The 20,831-nt window shown below is 36.9% G+C and overlaps 2 protein-coding genes across 2 annotated transcripts; both read left to right on the top strand.

The window, feature by feature from the left end:
* Positions 1 to 9,370: 9,370 nt before the first annotated feature.
* LOC139150246 (uncharacterized) lies at positions 9,371 to 14,036 on the top strand. Its single transcript, XM_070722492.1, has 3 exons — positions 9,371 to 9,494; positions 10,076 to 10,132; positions 10,765 to 14,036. Exon 3 carries the CDS (start codon positions 12,642 to 12,644, stop codon positions 13,923 to 13,925), a length of 1,284 nt encoding a protein of 427 aa, XP_070578593.1. The 5' UTR covers positions 9,371 to 9,494; positions 10,076 to 10,132; positions 10,765 to 12,641; the 3' UTR covers positions 13,926 to 14,036.
* LOC139148833 (uncharacterized protein PF3D7_1120000-like) lies at positions 11,175 to 11,966 on the top strand. The gene has a single exon (XM_070720263.1). The coding sequence runs from the start codon at positions 11,175 to 11,177 to the stop codon at positions 11,964 to 11,966; it is 792 nt and encodes a 263-aa protein (XP_070576364.1).
* Positions 14,037 to 20,831: the final 6,795 nt, after the last annotated feature.

Genomic DNA, 20,831 nt, shown 5'->3' with positions numbered 1-20,831 from the left:
TAAAGAATTTTGCATCAAGCTAATTAATGACGACAATGTTTTACCTCGACTATATCGCATTCCTAAAATCCACAAGAATTCTTGTAAACAATGTCCCACAGCTGGTTTGAGCAGATGTACAACCAAGCGCTTGTCACCGTTCTTAAACACAATATTATCAACATTAAACTCTGGTCTGGTCTGGCCTACTTTTATCTAGAGGAGATTTGTAAATGAGAGTCTGTAAAATGTATTTCATTTAAACATCAGTCCCCAGTCTGTGAAAAAAAATTCTCTACATTATATGACATGAACTACAGCACGTACGTAGACTTTCCTAATATCAACGATTTCTCAAAGGTGATTTTCAAATTAACATCAATGGGATTTCACATTTAATGAGTAATATAAGTTTGTTGCATTGTTGTGCTTTTAATTGCACGCGTCCGATATGTTAACGGATGGCTTGCTTAATTTTACCAATGTAGTAACTATAATTTATTAATATTCAGGACGCCATGGTTGTTTTATAATCAATGCATTTTATAGTGACGTATTCGGAAACAAATTAATGAATGGACATTACAATATGATTTATTGGAAATCGTGGCTATGTCAATGATGGTTCGAGTTATGTATATAATTGTCGACATGATCAAGTGCATTTCAAACTTACTTGATCCTGTACGTCAATAGATGCTTTAGATTTTAACAGCAGTCTTGTAGTGGCATCATGATTTTCTGCTGCTGCCAAGTGAAGAGGAGTTTGCCCATTCTGTAGAGAAACATATTAGATATCCTCCGCCAATCGAGCGAAGTCTGTACGCCACAGTCACTCCACTCTTTTGTGGAAGAACTGGCTACGACAATTTTCAGCTTTTGTGCTAGGTGTCGGTATGACGAAGCGTCTTTTAAGTTTCAGTTGCGATGTCGCATCGCAACTGCCAAGTGGTGCCAGACTTTGAAAATACCAAAAACTAGTCTCTCATGGAGGGACGTGACGAAACTAATATTCAGTCAAACACAGAGTAAAGGTCAGAAACAGACTTTTACTCTGTGTTATCACCTTTCTTTGTTTTGAAATAAAATAATTTATGAAGTTTCTATTCTCGACCATTCTAAAAAAGTTAATTTTTATGATACAAATAATAGTTTGGTTTATGTATTAGCAATAATGTTTACTAAACGATTTAACATAATCACTTGGTTGATCTACTAGTGTCAAAATGTTCTTGGTATTTGCAGGCCTGTAAATTTAATATAAAAAAAACCATTAGTTTGGAGTTGGTGAACAAATTGTTTATAAGTGTGCCATACGTTAGAACGTATGTGATGTTCATCTTAATATCTACAATTTCGTAAAGGTAAAATCATATTCACATCATCAGGATTTTTAATTTCATGAAATAGTTATGATAGTTGCAAGGTTGTGCCGTTTAATTGCACGTTTCCTGCTGTGTTTACTCGTGTTTGCTTAATTTTACCGATGAAGGTACTATATTTGCAGTAGGTGAGTATGATATATATTTTTCATATCGCTAATGAAATTTTACTTTATATTACCATGTTCTGTCCATTGCATTTTAATTGGTCTAGCTGAACCACGTGACTGACCATAGATGACCACACTAATGGTGTGTTTACATATCCTTGAATATGAATAATTACACTAAAAAATCACAGTTTCGTAAACATCGTAACACCACAGCTGAAATGTAAATCATGGTTTGTAAAAACATCATAACTAGCTATCCTGAGATAAAATTACGCTTTTGTGGGCTAAGGTTTGACATTTCAGGGAAAATCTTCAGAATTGCAACATTTTAATAACGCATTAAAGTGCATCGCGTATTGAAAAATTTCTGTGGCCACGTTTTTCGTAAAATTTTGCCAGGTTTTCTTGGATTTGTTGGTAATATAATGGAAATAACAGACTATCCGGCTGACCATTAACATTCATTTATGGGTGCGGGCGAGAGGAATGCCATAATTAAAGGGCGAGGCCTGGCTTTTCCCTTGCTCTTGCCCGTAAACAAACTTTAGTCATCAGGGCGTCACATTTTATTTCTATAATTGACGCTTTGTAATACGATTGTTTAGGAAACAAATATAAGTTAGAACCACAGTAGTCGAATTCATGTAAACATTTATGGACATGATCAAGTACAATTAACACCTACGTTATCTTTCGCGTCAATGGATGCCTTAGATTCCAACAGTAATCGTGTTTTGGCATAACGATTCTTTGCTACAGCCAAGTGAAGAGGAGTTTGCCCACTCTGTTGAGAAGTATAGATATATCCGTTACAATCACTGCAATTACTCACTGATCTCGCATGACAACAACGGTCTTACACTAACCTTTCTCTCTATTCTCATATTACTTCTTTGTTTTGTATCAAAATGAAAGTTACCATTTTCGGTCATTTTTAAAACAAACAATGAGAGTGTTTCTGTCTTCAATAAAAGTGATATGCTGATTGATATGGTATAACATAATGCTGACTAAACGATTTAACACAATCACTTTGTTTGTTATGCGAGTGGCGGAAAGGTCTTTGTAATTGCTTGCTTATGAATTGTATATTATGAAAACATAAGTTTCAACTTGGTAAACATCTTGTACAGTAGTGTCCGTGCGATGCCTATTCTAATATATTCGATTTCTCAAAGGCGGTTTATTCACATCAGCAGGCTTTAAATTCTTAGATATTTAAGTTTATTGCATGGTTGTGCAGATTAATTCCACTTACAGCAGATAACGTGGTTTACCATAATTTCAAGTTATGGATTAAGTAACTGTTTTATGCGTTTATACCAGCAAGTATGATATGTTTTACAATCAATTATTAGCTTCGTTTTAATATTTTAGGAAGCATGCTTGAAATTTGGCATTATAATTGGATTTATTAGAAATTGTGGCTTTCTCGATGAGTGTACGAGTCGTATTAATAATTACCAATATGGTCAAGTGCATTTCACACGTACTTTATCTTGTACGTCGATGGTTGCTTCAGATTCCAACAGCAATCTTGCAGTGACATCACTGTAATTTGCTGCTGCCAAGTGAAGAGGAGTTTGCCCACTCTGTGGAGAAATATAGATATATAACATTATGCATTGACTCACTGAAATTGTATGAAAACCACTGTCTAACACCAATCTTATTCCCCATTATTATACAATTTCTTTTTAAAAAAATGAAAGTTACCATTTTCGACCATTCTCAAAACTAACACCAGAGTTTTTCTATCTTCAACACAAGTGATATGCTGATTTATATGGTATAACATAATGTTGATTTAACGATTTAACACAATCACTTTTTTGTTCTACGCGTGGCGGTAGGGTCTTTGTAATTGCTTGTTTATAAATTGTATTTTATTAAAAACATTACTTTCGACTTGGTAAACAAATACTCTTCAGTAGAGTCTGTGCGATCCATATCCTAATATCTATACTTTCTCAAAAGCGGTTCATGAATCAACATATGCGCGATTTCAAATTCTGAGATATCTAGGTTTATTGCATGATTGTACAGTGTAATTCCACATACCGCAGCTAACATGTGTCTGCTTAATTTCATGTTACAGGTTAAGTAACTGCATAAGCGTTTATAGAGGCAAGAATGATTTGTTCTTTTTCATGCCGCCATTGATATTTTACAATCAATTATCAGCTCCTTTGTAATTTTTTAGGAAACATGTTTGAAATTTAAAATTGTAATTTGATTTATTAGAAATTGAGGCTTTCTCGATGAGTGTACGAGTCATATTAATAATTATCGATATGGTCAAGTGCATTTCTCACTTATGTTACGTGTGAGAAACGAACGAAAGGTGAACTCAGCAATTTCCTTTAGGGAAGAGGTCATTTTCAAATAGGTGGTACCGCCAATTACCTCCCGCGGTATACCTCTAACCCTGGATGGACCGGCGGTAAGGCAGTAAGCAGCTTTTAATGAGCTTGCATGCATAATGAGACCGCGGAAAACCGCGCTACTTAGTACGTCATTAGTAAACTATTGTTTTCAAGTCTTTTGATTTTGCAGAGAGCCATTCCATTTGGAAACTGAGTGCACGAAGGTAAGTGGGCGTCATGCATGGCCACCTGGCAGTGTCTGACTTGTAATGTTAGTATCAGAATTCCCAAGAGTGCTGTTGCCGTTGAATGAAATTTTGTGTCAGTATTCAACAACACATCACGGTCCCTCCACAAAAGACTGTGAACACATACAGCACTATAGGCTCGTTCTAATAGTGAGAAAATTGAAACGTAAACATTTATGTCACTCCGTTCTTTTCTGTATTCGAAATACAAGATTGCAACTATGTAGCACAATCCGTACTGTACACATACGATGACTTTGCGCTTGCAGCATATATTTAGTTCCTTGTATTGATAAAATTTGCCTATGTGTTCATGCCTATGTGTTCAATAAGTTTGTAATAAAAACTGGTGTCAGTTCAAAACTACTGTGCTAGTCACCACGTGGAAGTGAAATTGGGTCTTACGAGTTAGATAGAGCTGACGAACTAAATCGAATTCGACTTCAAACCGTGTGAGCACTATGTTCTCGCTACGAGTGCGATCTATTTTTTTTCGATTTCAGGAACCTGGTGAACGTTTTTTCATCCGATCATACTTTTGTGATAAGAACGTACGCACATTGCTTTCACTTTCTCCGTCTTCCGGGCCATTTGTTCGACTTCCATCTCACACTGACAAGAGACCTTGGCAAGCAAAGATGCACTTTCTCGACAATTTATCATACCAGCTGTTACTTATTGTATATATACTAATAGATGATAGTTGATTTCCTGTATCAAGATTATCACGAGATCAGTGATTGTATCACAAATGATACAGGTGGATATCTGCTAGTTTCAGTACGATATATGACATTATATTATTGCATGATCTTGGCTAGATTTTTTCATGTACGGAAATGGTGTTCACCCATAGTATGGTAAACACCAGAGTCATCATCAAGTAACAATGTATCGGCGTAAAAAGTAACATCCCTGCAAAACTTACAAGACAAGCGGACAACAATTGGTTGCCGAATTCACACCTACTGCTTTCACTTTGATCTTATTGGATAATCGGAAGGACTGTGGGTAAAGGAAAGATAGCCATTTCGAATTTTACCATCTTAAGTATTACCTGTCATAACAGCGCATCAATCTGAATTCTCTTCTGTAAAATCATGGCTGAAGTACTCGTTAAGTTGCTGCAGCCCGCCAAATATGTTGGCCAAGTCGAGAGAGTTAAGGCATCCCGCATCAAGGAAAAGTGCGAAGTTGGCACGATTGTTCATGTGAAATACAAGCTCTGGTTAGTGGTAGGCTGTTTACGTAAATTGTAGGGTTAACCCTTTTGCTCACATGTGCTGCATGCTGTTGGAAAAGAAGGTGCATCATATGTGCTAAATAAGTGATAGAAAGGCAAAAACATTTCACAAGCAAATCATATTTCATTTAAATTTACGTTTGGCGATTGAAATTGTGTAAATCTTCTGATCAAGTTGCACTCGAGTATAGAAGTCACAGAGGTCACGGGACAGGTCACGAGACATCAAGCAAACTGCAGCAGATGATACACGAAAACATACCTCCAAGCACAAATTAGAAAATTAATCAAAGGAATTTATTCTTTATGCCCTTGAAAAGACAATTTTACTTGTCATTTTTACTTCTAATTCAGTGACCAGACATTCTGTGTATTTTCATCTCAAAGCACGACCATGTTTACGTGTTTTCGACGTTCTATCAGCACAGCCAAGACTTGCCAAAATATGCGAGTTTATTTCAAAAGTGTCCAATTATCAGTCGATGAATCTTTTGAGTTGAATTATTATTTCAAAACTATCCGTAACCTTGTTTGCTAAAATTTGTCAGCGCAAACGGCAATTACAACACAATCTGATAATCGAGATGTAACTGGTCGAGGAAATCGCATAGCGTACACTCTGTCTATTACCCCCATGCCCCACCAGGCATAGTATCTCGACAAACGCTGTATGTATACCCCGAATTCAGAAAGTTAGGTTTTTCAAACTACACGAAAATACGTCGGTGCTAGTTTGCTGGTATTTTCACTGCGTCCTTATCAAGTGAAAGGGCATTCATGCTGCTATTAAATGTGGATGAAAATTAGACGACAATCTGTCCCCAAGGCAATGTCGATATTTGCTATCATGGAATGGTCCCACTCTGCCGATGTGCGACCCGAAAGTTACTTCCCGGTCTCGCACAAATCAAACAAATTTTGTGATTGGGTGTTCTGAATTGCACTTTTTTTTAGGTATTTTGGCCTTCAGTTTGTAATATTTTACAGGCGAAATTCGGAATTGAACATACGCAACAGTTACAACTCACTCTGTTTATATGGCCAATATGTACGCTCTCTCTCTCTCTCTCTCTCTCTCTCTCTCTCTCTAAAAAAAATACTGCAACCCGTGTTGAGTACAGCCGTTCAGGCCATTTACCGCTGTTCCCGCGGTTAAAATAAAACTAATCCCTTAGTCAAGGGATAGAATACAAACTGTAAAATTTACAGGCCACTTATCTCAGCTGGAACGGTATAGCTCCAGTGTCAGACAGTCGGATGAATGAACAGCCCTTTGGCATGCTTGCAGGCTTGAAGTTGCATAAAGTCTACAGTTATAAATCCAGTGTTGCTGTGAAGGTCTTGAAAAGTCTTGAAATTAATAATGCTGGAGATTCCAAAGGCTTGAAGTAACGTGCAAGAGACATGATCCCAAATGTCTGACTGCAAGCTGTGCCCATCACATATTTATACTCAAGTTGTTATGAAAGGGAATATAAGAACAATCTAGAACTTTTATTGATATGCTAATTACTGTTCTAAATCTCCGCTTACATGACCAATTGAATTTCTAGAAGGTTCCAAACATAAGTAATTGAATTCAAGGTCGTGAGGTCATGGAGGACAGCGACCTTGAGCATATTCTAGATTAATTTAACTCTGGTCATGAGTGTGGAGGAAAGTGACCTACATAACACACCACTTCTTCAAAAAAGAAAATTTTTCAAAGAAAAATCTGTTTTTCACAAATGTGATATTAAAAATGTGAACAACCATAAACTCTTTATTCAAGAGAGACAGTCTGCTATCAAATTGTCTCTGCCCTTAATATGTCTAATGTCCAGGTTAAACTCCTGTATAACAATCTCTAATTTTTGCCTTTTAATTTCTGCAGGAAACAAGAGGGTTGTGATCAATATAAACCACTATTGGCTGACTTGAAGAAGTAAAATAAACTTCAAAATGCTGTGAAGCTAATTTAAAAGATATTTTTTTTAATAGTAGAATAGTTTTTCTGTGATTTGTTAATTTTGCGTGAGAAATAACAAACAGGATGATCTATCCCATAACTATCCTCTTGCAATAAAACAGCACATTTAGCCGCATCACTAGCATCTACAGCTAACTTGAATGGTAAACTGAAATGTGGTGCAGACAAGACTGGAACACTTTGTAGTATGGCTTTAAGTGTATCAAATGCCTGTTGACATTGGTCTGACCAAACAAATTTTACTTTCTTTTTAAGTAAGTTAGTCAAAGGTTCAGTAATTGTAGATGAATTTGGACAGAATTTTCTGTGCCAACTAGCCATAGCAAGAAAGCGCATCAGTTGTCTCTTACAATTTGGTACGGACAAACTTGAAATGGCACTGATTTTGGCATCAACAGGCTTTACCTCACCCTGTCCTACAGTATGTCCAAGGTAAGTCACCCTTGCCAAACCAATCTCAGATTTGGCGAGGTTGACAGTCAACATTGCTTTACTCAGTCTTTTAGAGAACTTCCATATGAGTTTAATGTGTTCCTCCCTGGTGTCGGTATATAAGACAACGTCGTCGATATAACCTTCTCATACTTCTAGACCGGAAATGATGTCATTAATCATCCGTTGGAATGTGGCAGGAGAGTTATTCATTCCAAATGGCATTTGTACCTTGTACTGGAACAATCTGTCTTGTGTAAAAAAGGCGGATATTGCACGAGCACGATCTGTCAGAGTGACCTGCCAAAATCCCTTTTAGTAGATCAAATTTTGTCACATACTTTGATTTTCCAACTTGATCGATGCAATCATCAATCCTCGGGATTGGAAAAGTATCCGTCTTTGTTAGTGAGTTCATTTTTCTATAGTCCGTGCACATGCGATAACTTTGACCTGGTTTGGGCACAAGTACGCTCAGCGAACTCCAGTTACTTTTACTGGGTTCAATAAAGTCATTAACCAGCAGATCAGTCTGTATGGATGTTGTTTCACAGGTTTACTGTTGTCGACATCAACATCGTGGAACATCTTAGAACAGGTATTTATATTCGTGGATCAGTTCTGTCACCTGTCTTTTGTTGTGACAGCTGGAGGTTTGCCAACTTTGTAGATTCAAGATTCCCAAGGATTTCTGAATTCTGGAATTTGACCAGCTTTGAATCTAGGGTATTTTCACTCAGGTCAGTTTCACTGTCGCTACCTTCATAATGGTGTGAATTGAGTGCACTGACAGGTTGTGTTACAGTAGGATTATGCCTTTCAAAATATGGCTTAAGCATATTTATGTGGCATAACTGTTTTTGTTTTCGCCTGTCAGGAGTTATTATGATGTAATTTAGATCGCTTAATTTCTTGTTGATTTGATATGGCCTACGAGCTTGGAATGATCTGCCAGGAACTGGAAGAAGAACAAGAACTTTTTGACTTTTTGACCCAGCTCCAAACTTCCGTTTTGAGGTGTTTTTATCATATTTGACTTTTATAGACTGTTGTGATGACTCAAGGTTTTCTCTGGATACTTCATATGCTTCAGAGAGTTTTGTGCGAAAATCTTACACTTATTGTAAAATATTCAGACAATCATTATCGTCTGATAGGAATTTCCTTTAACTTGATCTGACTGGACACATTTAGGGAGGCCGAAAAAAGTGAAAAATTCGACTAAAGCATTCACTATAGTCTTTGTCTTTATATTTCTCTGTGGTATATCTTCTTGGAAGCGAGTAGATGTACACATTATTGTTAGGGAGGCCCAAGTAGTGGAGGCAAAAATGGTGAATTTTAAGATCAAATAAAATAAATGTTAGTGTAATTTGAGTTTTTTTCTTTCTTTATTCTAAAAATATATATACTTTTGATTATTTTGCCAAAATTTTAATGAATAAATTGCGTTGGAAGTGCATTTTTTGCGCATCCGAACATGCCAGAAATCACGATTTCACTCCCACTTACGCGATCTGAAAATTTCCTTTGTCAAGCAAGGACGCCCTCATCGGTCAACTTTTAATACATTTCTAAAAGTGCCGTTCAGCTGCTGACGTACGCTGTAGAAGGGCTTTTTGGATTGGCTATCAGAAGTCGTAGCGCAGCGATAAATTCACCGCTATAAGCCAATCATTGGTCATTTTAGATGGTACTTAGTCTCATCATGCACATGGCCTGAGTAATAGCGGAGATATCGTGAAACTTGTCGGCGGTCGAGGTCAGTAATGTTTACGTAGTTTTAGACGCATTTTTAGCTGACATAATGGAGTTATATCGATGATTACTATCCTTGGTGGTAAAATATAGCTATTTGTGTACCTCTTTCTCAGGTTTTATGACATTTAAGGCAAAAATGTTCGTGCGCTTGCCATTAAATGAGAGGTTGGCAGGTACTCGCCGTGAGCGGTACAAGCCAAAATGGCGTCCGTCACCAAGTCTGTCACTGATTCAACGGGGAGTTACGTATAACTCCGTGAAGTACGTAGAATTTCCCACAGTAGATGATTGTCGTTTAACTAACAGTGTTTGTGAAGGTTTCGAGATAGTTATATATATGTAATTTTAGTGGTAGTGTATACGATTGTTATGATCTGTACGTAGCTTATACTGCATGTACACACGGTGATGTACACAATACACTGTGGAATCATCGAATACTTTTTTAGTTTGTACGCTCAGAAATTTATTTAAAAGTAGCTTGTGTTAGACGTATCAGACACAGATATGTGGTAGTATTTTAAGTTTTAAAACATATATTTTTTATATATTTGACGATAGTCGTTTCCTCTTTTATTTTAGTGTTCTGTTAATGTTATTTACTATGCCAGGAGAGGAGTAAACACAGCTGTTGTTTAAGTAAGTTTACCAACGTTACTTTTATTTTTGTTCCTATATGTTATTCAAAATGTACATAATATAATCAAACTGCTGAAGTGGCACAGTCGCTAACTGAACAATTTTCCATGTTGTTTTTTTTATCCTAAAGATAAGTTTAAATGTTTCCTGTGACTTGAAACAACCATGATTGTCACTGGTTTGATAAAGATGTAATATGTAAATAAAACATATTGTTTATTAAATAAAATGTATTTCATTATTTGAGTAAGCCAAATATGTATGTTGTGCTTCTGATACCAATATATTATAGTGTAAATTTTGACAAGAGTCACATTACCCTCAAATGAATTTATAATTTAGATTATTTTTCATTAGGCATGATAAACAAAACAAAACAACATGGTTTGTTAGTGTACATATTGAATTTACGTGAAGGTAGCGACTGAATATGTCTATTATTTTGCAAAATTCACTGTGATTGTTAGGCTTTGAGATATTATATAGTAATCCATTTTGACATGGTTTTCTTTCACTCTCCTGAAGTATTAATATAAAGTAAATATTTTCATTTATGTCAATTCATTTGTTGACTATCTTGTGTCTCACTGAAATTTAGGTTATTAATGTTAGTCATGTTTTTGGTCTTTCAGCTTCTGTTATTTTCCAGGACATACAACATGTTGTGTGCAAGCAGGAAAGCCTCTTAAGAAGGTTGACTTACTTGAGCTAGATTATGCCTGTGATGAGTTCAGTGTGGTTTTACACCGTCGAAAATATGAACTTTTGCTCAGTTGGCTACAGACTTACTCAAACATAGAAACAGCACAGAGGACAGAGTTGCAGCTAAGAGCTATCGTCCAGAGATTGATATTTAAATTCAATAAACTTGTGGCTGATTACAATAAATCACGCTCAACAAGACGCGCTCCAGTTCTATTTGAAAAACTTCAATGCTTTCTGGATGAAACGTTTCTGTGGCCACAACATAAAGCAAGTGAACATGATATCACTGTACGTGATGCTGTAAATACAGAGAAGAAATAAAACGGCAAACTCAAGCATGTCACCACCAACATATGCTGAGGTGATGAGAATGGACCTTGAACATGGAAGGCCTGCTTGCATGATAGGATCCCCACCACCCTACTGTGATGTTACTGATGGTTTTGTTTCCAGCAGTGGAGGCCAAAAGTTTAACACCATTAATAGATCACACCTTCGTAGCGGCTTGAGTTACAGTAATTCACCAGAAAAGCAACAGTTAAAACTTGAAAAACGGAAGTTGGAACATAAACTACATGTAGCAAAAAAACGTCTCGTAGCAAGTGAGTCTTCACTTACACAATCAAGCAGAGTAATTGGTGTCAGGAGTAAGCATCTACTAAGGGACAGAGATATGGCATTAGAAGCTGTTGAAATAGAAAAGCAGAAAGCTGTTGAAGTGAAAGAAAAGGCACAGGAGGAAATCATGAAGTCAAAGGAAAGAGCTAAAAGACAGATGCTGAATATGAAAAGGAAAACTGAAAATCAACTGAGAGATATGCAGCATACTATGGTTGAAATGCGCAAGAAACTACAACAACAGACAGAAGAGAGTGAAATAGTTATTACAGAATACAGAAACAAGATCAGTGGCATGAAAGATAAGGTAGATGTGGCAGTTAAAAGTGCTGTAAAAGAATTAACTGAAGAAAGAAATCAGTGGAAGGCTGCCACAGAGACCCTTCTTGACTTGGCTGATAACAGAGAAGAGCAAACACGGAAAATGACAAAGAAAGTACAGAGATACGGTGCTTTGCTGAAGGAGAAGCGTGTCCTGAATTTGAAATTAATGAAAAAGAGCAACATATAACAAATCTCAAGATGCATATCGCAGAAGCAATGGATGACATGGAGAATTGTAGAGATGCAGCGGCTGTATTTTATGATGGCATAATTGCTGAATTAAGTGAACAAATGAAAGAAATGGAAAACAGAGAGACAGAGCTACAGAAGAGATTAATGGAATTAACTAGCTTAGAAACAAGAGAGAGAGGTTCCCTGTACAAGACTGAAATAAGACTCACTTACTATCATCTCCTAACATGGGTGTCAGTGCAAACAACATAGAACCAGTCATTCGTGCAGTGCTGAATAACCTTTCTCCTGTTGACATGAAGAACGTCAAACTACAGAAGAGAACTACTGCTCAACGCATGAGAATAGAGGCTGGTGTTCTTGCAACAGTGAGAGGGCTAGTTGAACTTGATAAAAGGGATGATAAATCTGTGGCTTATTACTCGGATAAAAGTCCAAAAGCACAGCTTGAATGGCTTACTCATAAGTTCACTTTGTCACCAACCCAGGATGAGCGCCTCACAGGATCAAGAACAACTTTCTCTATCGGCATTCGCCCCATTGCAGGGGTAAGGCTCAAGACACATTAGATGATCTAATCAGCCACATAGACGACTTGCAGAGAATAGCCACAGATCTTGGTATTAAGAACCCTGCAGATGTAGTTTCGCTATGTAACATTAAGGCGAAAATGTCTGACAGAGCGGCCACCGAGACTAAGCTTACCAGTCTTCTGATAGAGGCAAAGACACGTGAACTTGAAAGCAAACTTACGAACTGGCATTCTCTGACCAATGTTGAGAGAGAGAGGATGACCAGAGTGTATGCATTCACTTGTGGTGCACATAAGGTCCATAACACAAGTGAAGCCATGAACAAAGCAGCAATCGACCATTTGTATACAAGTGATGAACTATCTTCTAGAGGACTGATAGGAGCAAAAAAACATATCTATGAGGCAGACAAACTGCTGTGTACAGAAGTGAGAAAGGAATACTCTGAAGGGAAGGATTTCAGAGCATACTGCCTGACGGAAGAAAAAGTGGCTGAATCTGCTTGCGGGCTGTTTAGACCCATCGTTGGATCACGATATCTGGTATATTTTCATTGTTCAATTCCCACATTCATAGGGCAGGAGTTCATACAGACATTCTTAGTCAATCAACGGGAAGCTAAAGGTTCATGGAACAGACTTGAAAAGGCTGTTTATGATGGATATTTTGACGACAGAATTCTTGCTGAAGAACGTACATATGGTATACTCTACACAGAGGTGCTCCTTCCACTACTGACCAAGTGCAAGGTTGCTTCAGATCCTTTGGCCATGAATGAGTGTTACACAACTGCTGTGACAAAACTCCGGCAGTGGTCAGAAGAACCTGAACTCATTTTCAATGAAAACGATCATATCTGGCCAGATGTCACATTGCACTATCCAGAGTATATGCAGAAAATCAGAGAGAAGCATCAAACAGATGACTTAGTCATTGAGCTGCTGAAGGTATGTTGCAAAGCTGGTGCACAAAAACTCAAAGACCATGCCACAGAGCATCTTCCAGGTGGCTTGTATGGTGACCCATCTTTGGAGCAACACAAAGCCGCCAGTCTCATACCGACTGCAACAAATGACACTTGTGAAAGTGATTTTGGAATGTTAAGTCAGCAGCATAAATTTGCACCGTCGAGTAATCCACTGTCACTTGGAGCTATTGTGATGGCCAAGAGGGACCATAGTGCCGAGTGGGCTATGAAACAAGACAAAGAAGATAGGAAAAAAGTAGTTTCTGCAGCAAGGATGGAGGCAATCAGAGCTATGAAAAAATATGGAACACGTGATAAACAACTGAGCACTATATTCCGACAGAAAGAAGCCCGAAAACAAGTACAGCGAGAAAGGCGGAGAGCTGCTCTGTTGAAAAAGTCTCAGAAGAAAAGTCAGATGAAAGATGCTCTGCAAGATGGACAGTTTAATTGACTGTATTTCTGAAATCAAAACAGCGTCTTCAAAAGTCTGTAACATCCAAATACACATGTGGGCACAACTGTCAGAGTTTGGAGTTGAAGTGCATTCCAAGGAAAAGTTAGTTGGTAGAAGTAAAATTACTACTGTAGATAGCAAACGTAAATTGCTGATAGACCTTGTGAAAGCCAACCCATTGATAAATGCATCAATCAAGTGTGCCATGTCCTCAAATGAGTCTTCTTCTTCTGATGACGATGATGATGATGAAGACCTTATTATAGATCTTCAGCCACTTTCAAAATTGCGGGCCCAGATGGATATGCACCACTGATTCAACTAAAAAACCAGCAGTGATGACAATGATCGTACATAACCTCTTATGTAATTACCTGACATAATAACAACGACAAATCAACATCAATTGTATATCAGAAAAAATATGAGTGAATATGCAGGGTGTGACACTGTCATTGACCTTTACATCCTGGTATTTTTTTGTGTGGCATGACATCCAATTTTTCCCCTGTAGCCATTGAGAACATTCAAATTTCCTCTAGGATGAGTTGGAGTACCCATATAAATCAACGGAGCAATTGACATTTCATGATTTGAACTCGAAATGGCAACTCATAATGTTACAAAAATTAAACATGAATCTCCTTGAAATGGGACAAGTGTATGAACTGAACTGAACTGAGAACTACTATTTTTACTTGTATTAAACCCTTTTTGCCTTCTAAATTGGTATTTGGCTGGCTTAAAGCTGTTTCATGATGTGCACAGTTCATATGTTATGCAGTTTGATGTATTTTGACTGGTAAAATTTGTCAGATCATATTTTCTGCATCTTCTCCATAGACTATGCATGCATGACCTTTGACCTCTAGAGCATGTTCAGCTACAAAATATGCCAATACTTACCTTTATTTTTGAAAGTGAATACTATTATTAACAATTATTATTTTATGTCATTAAACAAACATATATATACTCTTTCCGGAATTTGTTGAAAAGAAATTTTAAAATTGATATAGTTCATGTTTTAGACCCCCAAACTTTGGAAATGACCTATGACCCCAAACATAATTTGCATATTTTTGCCAAATTTGCATTGATTGACCACATTTTTCGGTTCCAATCATAATTAATATGTCAAATGCAAATAATGTGTGAGTTTCATTGTTCTAGCTGTAAAAATGAAAAATTAGATTTTTTTTCATGAATCACAATAATTATATTGAAAAAAAACAGCCAAAACTGGTAATTTTGACCCAAATATACCGATATTTTTGTAGACATTGTGTTTCATTAACTTTGAAATTTTGTCAAAAAACAATTTTGTGATGAAACAAATAATTTTCATGTATTGCAGTTGTTGCCTTGAGGAAATACAACATGTCAAAGATGGCCTTTTGGTAGTTTTGTCATTCTCAAATACAATTGCGACATTTTGAAAAATTGTCAACTTTGCACCTCTGAAAAAAAAATTCTGAATGTTATGAAGTTGCATTTTTTTCTGTTTTATCTTATGCAATACCATAGATACAAGAAATACTTAAAACATGACAAGATAAATGAAAATATTAAAAATATGTGGCAGTAAATATTGCAATTTATCATATTTTGCCTTTATTGCTTGGGCCTCCCTATTATTGTCAACATGTACTCATTTCCTGATCTTGTTTTTGGTAGGGGCCCAACACAATCTATAAGTATCCTACTAAATGGTTCTTGAAATGCAGGGATTGGCTGTAAAGAGGTCTTTGGGATGGTCTGATTTGTTTTTTCTACCACTTAACATGTGTGACAAGTTTTACAAAAATGTGCTACATCCTGCCTGTGATTAGGCAAAAGAAAATGACTGCGAATTTTATGATAAGTTTTCCTAACTCCTGAATGACCAGCGAAGGGGGTTTCATGAGCCAGGCACAATATTTCAGCATGATAGGACATTGGAACCACAATTTGATGTTTTATAGCTCCAATTGTCATCAATCAAGACATCTGGAGGTCTCCATTTATGCATGAGAATCACAGATTTAGTATAATAAGAAACATCACTATCTGAAATCTTACCTTGGTCATCAAACATGTCAAACAAACACAAAATATCTGGGTCTTTGTGTAGTTCTACAATGAGATTTGAGCTTGAAAAATTCTGCCCTTGGTCAGCAGAAGTTTTACTGGTAGTTTTAATTCAACGAGGGATAACGGAATGATCCGTATCAAACACCTGACATAGAAATGTGTCATTGAAGTCAACATTTGTGACATCATTTTTGAGAATATTTTGATTCTCAGAAGTTTTCTTTGACATGGCTTGAGTAACACCACATGAAGGATATGTTAGGGATTTTAAGCTCAATTGGCTGTGAATCCTGACCTAAACTAGGCTTTTTGGTCACAAGTGGATTATTAGTGAACTTGTCACCAGGGAGGTCGTTTCCAAGAGGATTAATCCCTTCAAAAGGTAGAAAAGGCTTAATACCTAAAGTCACAGGTCAAGAAACAAAGTTCGAAGACAAGTAGACATTATGGAGAAGAACAGGAATGTAGCCATTACAATCTACCCCCTTAGTAAGAACTTTACAACCTGAAAATGTTTTACAGAAAACAGCAGGATATCTGCCAACAAAAGAGTTGAGGAAGCCTCGGTATAGCTTAAAATTTTGACAGGGGTAACGGAAGACAAATCACTAGAAAGTGATATTAAACCATCGTGAATACATGGTTCAAAAATACCCACAATGCTACTTTGAGAAGAATTGACCTTGACCTCATTAATTGGGAATAAGAGGGCTTTAACCTAAGAAAATGTGTTGCAGACATTATTAGACTCTAATTGAGATGATGAAGAAAATAAGCTGGTTGGCTTAGATCCACTTTGTTCTTCACGTTTTCTTTTCAATTTGAAACAATCAGACATCTTTCTTACAATAATTACAAGAAAGTGTACCAAATTATTTGCCAGAAGGAGGTTGAGACTTGGGATCAGATAATGTGGGAGTGTTACTTGAATTCTGTGCACTGTTGTCATTTGATTTTCTACTTTCCTTTGAGAAATTACTAGATAAAAAGAATGAGTTAAATTTACCTGTATTGCTTCGGTTAGTATGAAAAGGACTGGAATGGTTTGCTGAGAAATGAAGTTTTATGCATCAATGAATTGTCATCGGCCAAACGTGCAGCAACCTCCAATGTATCTGCGTTTTGTTCATTGATAAATGCCTTGATGCCACTTCGAATACAACTTTTAAAGTCCTTAATCAAAATAAGTTGACGTAATTTTTCATGATCCTGACAAACCTTTTCAGACGAACACCAACGATCAAACAGCTGTTCCTTAAATAGAGCAAATTTAACATAAGTTTGATCTTTCACTTTTTCACAATCCCTAAATTTGTTACGGTAAGCTTCAAGCACGAATTCATAGCCCTTGAGAATTAATTCCTTCACAGAATCGTAATCGGAAGCCTGCTCTACTGACAACTGAATGTAAATTCCCCTGGCTTTACCCATCAAAGCACTCTGCAAAAGCACAGACCAGGACTTCTCAGGACAATTCAGACGCTGAGCAATTTTCTCAAAATGGAGTAAATATTTTTCAACATCCTTTTCTTGAAAGGGGGAGGGGTACTAACCTGAATAGTGATATCAAAATTGTCGGAAGGGGAGAATTTTCCTGTATATCAAAGTTCTAAACGTTTCATTTCTTCCTGCAGTCGATGTTCTTCTAAATGTCTTTTCCTTTCTTTCATTTCTAACACTTTTTCTTTCATTTGTAATTCTTTCTCTCTTTGTCTTGCTTCCATTTGTAATTCTCTCTCTTTCTCTCTTTGTCTTGCTTCCATTTGTAATTCTCTCTCTTTCTATCTTTTTTCCATTCGTAATTCTGTCTTCCTTTCTTTCTTCCATTTGTAATTTTTCTTTTTCTAATGCTAATTTCTTCAGCTCCAAATCTGCCTGTATTTCTAATTTCGTGAGTTCTAAACAGGGCTCAGGCTCATAAACATGCAAGATGGATTCCTCAAATTTGCCTACTCTAACCAAATATTTGACAATGTTGTTCGCCCAGTTAAAGCGATGAAATTCGTTTCTTCGCTTCGATAAAGTGTGTATGTGCGATGTATGATAGTGAGCATGCGTGCGTGAGTGCTTCATGAACTCTACAACGTGTTGAAAGGTCTCAGTCAGAAAAATGTAACAACTTGGCCGGCTATTGAACCATCTTTTTGGGAGTGGAGATTTAGCCGACTGGTTCTGTCTCAGGCGTCTCAGCTAGGCGACTGATGCCGTATGTTGTGGGTTCGAATCCGATTGAAAACTATCCGTATTTTCTATCCTGGGTCGGTAACACTGCTGGTGGACAGAATTGTCCCCGAGGTTATCGTTCGCCCAGTTAAAGCGATGAATTCGTTTCTTCGCTTTGATAAAGTGTGTATGTGCGATGTATGATAGTGAGCATGCGTGCGTGAGTGCTTCAAAAACTCTACAACGTGTTGAAAGGTCTCAGTCAGAAAAATGTAACAACTTAGCCGGCTATTGAACCACTCTTTTTGGGAGTGGAGATTTAGCCGACTGGTTCTGTCTCAGGCCTCTCAGCTAGGCGACTGATGCCGTATGTTGTGGGTTCTAATCCGATTGAAAACTATCCGTATTTGTACTGAATTTCCTTCTTGCTGACGGTAAGCTTCATGCACGAATTCATAGCCCTTGAGAATTAATTCCTTCACTGAAGGAATTTCCTTCTTTCAAATTTGCCTACTCTAACCAAATATTTTACAATATTGTACTGAATTTCCTTCTTGCGCATAAATCTTTTAACCTCCACTTAAAGGAAATCGGCCAGTGCCATGATGTTGTCTTTTCTAAGGAAATCGTATGTGTCTTGATCAAGGTCCTCAATAAATTTGTCTGGCTTAAATTCCACCATGTTTAAATTTCGCTGATTTCACATTATATAGTAGTTTGGAAAAGGCAGGCAAAGTGCTGTCAAACGACTGATAATGTTCGTCTCCCAGATGAGCCCCCGATTTTGTTACATGTGAAAAACGAACAAAAGCAATTTCCTTTTTAAAACGAAATGTATTTCCGCTGGGGTTTCCAATGTCTTGAAGTAACACGCAAGAGACACGATCCAAAATGTATGACTTTAACATGTGCCCGTCACATATGTATACTCAAGTAGTTATGTAAGGGAATATAAGAACAATCTAGAACTTTCATTGATATGCTAATTACTATTCTAAATATATATCCTCTTACCTGACTAATTAAATTTCTAGAAGATTCCAAACATGAGTAATTGAATTCAAGGTCGTGAGGTCACTAAGGACAGTGATCTTGAGAATGTTCTAGATTAATTGAACTCAGGACATGAGTGTGGAGGAAAATGATCAACATAGCACTTACTTTATTTTGTGCGTCGATGGATGCTTTATATTTTAACAGCAATCTTGCAGTGACATCACTGTTATTTGCTGCTGCCAAGTGAAGGGGAGTTTGCCCACTCTGTGGAGAAATATAGATATATAACATTTTGCATTGACTCACTGGAATTGCATTATAACCATTCTCTAACACTAGTCTTATTCCCCATTGTTATAAAAAATTATTTTTTTAAATAAAAATAAAAGTTACCATTGTCGACCATTCTCAAAACTAACAACAAGAGGTTTACTATCTTCACCACAAGTGATATGGTGATTGATATGGTATAACATAATGTTGACAAAACGATTTAACACATATACTTTGTTAATCTACGAGTGGCGGAAGGGTCTTTGTAATTACCTGTCTACAATTTGTAGGGTTTTATAAAAACATCAGTTTCGACTTGGTAAGCAATATGTATGGTCGGTTCTGTGCGATGACTATCCTAATGTCTACAATTTCTCAAAGGCGATATATGCATTAAGATCAGCGGGATTTTAAAGTCTGAGATATCTATGTTTATTTCATGATTGTGCAGTTTAATTCCACGTACCACAGATAACACGTGTTTGCTTAATATCAAGCTATGGATTGAGTAACTGTTATATGCGTTTATAGAGGCAACAATGATATGTTCTTTTTCATGCTACCATTGATATTTCACAATAATTATCATCTCCTCTGTAATATTTTAGGAAACATGAATGAAATTTGGTATTATAATAGGATTTATTGGAAATGGCTTTCTCGATAAGAGTACGAGTCATGAAAATAATTATGGACATGGCCAAGTGCAATTAACACTTACCTTATTTTGTATGTTGATGGATGCTTTAGATTCCAACAGCAATCTTGTATTGGCATCATGATCGTTTTCCGCTGCCAGGTGAAGAGGAGTTTGCCCACTCTGTGGATAAATGTAGATATGTCATTAATGATAGAATAGCTCACCGATATTGCATGGCAACCACTGTCTGACACTAATTTATTCTCCAAAGCCCATTGCGGAAGTGTCACTGGAGCCGGTAGGTGAGAAGGGGTACAGCTTTTGAAAATAACATCACAATGTCAAAAAAATCTTTAAAATTTATCACTGCTTTTCCGTACATAGCCGTGGTTTATATCGTTATACGACCAAAGTGTACCTGGAAAACGAAAGGCGTCAAACTGGATAGGACTAGAGTAAGATTCTGTAAAATATCGCACATTACTTTCTCAGTACCTAAAAACTGTTTGAAATTGAGAGAATTGCATCATTGATTGTCTGTCTTTATAACGCAATAGAGTGTTTAACGGTCAAATTAAACAAAGAACAACCAGAATCGACTGGTATTTGCCATTTAACGTTCATTCAATCAAGCATTTGCTTGTATCAGACATGTGTGTGAATGAGCTTTATTATGACTGCGACTCCAGTCGAGACAGGGACATACTTGCACAAGAGACGTTTATACTATGTAACGTTAATACATATTATTACTGTAG

This window comes from Ptychodera flava, chromosome 14, assembly GCF_041260155.1.
Source record: "Ptychodera flava strain L36383 chromosome 14, AS_Pfla_20210202, whole genome shotgun sequence".
In the NCBI taxonomy this organism is placed as follows: domain Eukaryota; kingdom Metazoa; phylum Hemichordata; class Enteropneusta; family Ptychoderidae; genus Ptychodera; species Ptychodera flava.
The sequence above is the reverse complement of the archived record's forward strand: the minus strand, read 5'-3'. Positions and strand labels throughout refer to the sequence as shown.

Excerpts from the sequence above, each read along its gene's own strand:
- LOC139148833 (XM_070720263.1), top strand. The coding sequence starts at position 11,175 with ATGTCACCACCAACATATGCTGAGGTGATGAGAATGGACCTTGAACAT.
- LOC139150246 (XM_070722492.1), top strand. The coding sequence starts at position 12,642 with ATGTCTGACAGAGCGGCCACCGAGACTAAGCTTACCAGTCTTCTGATA.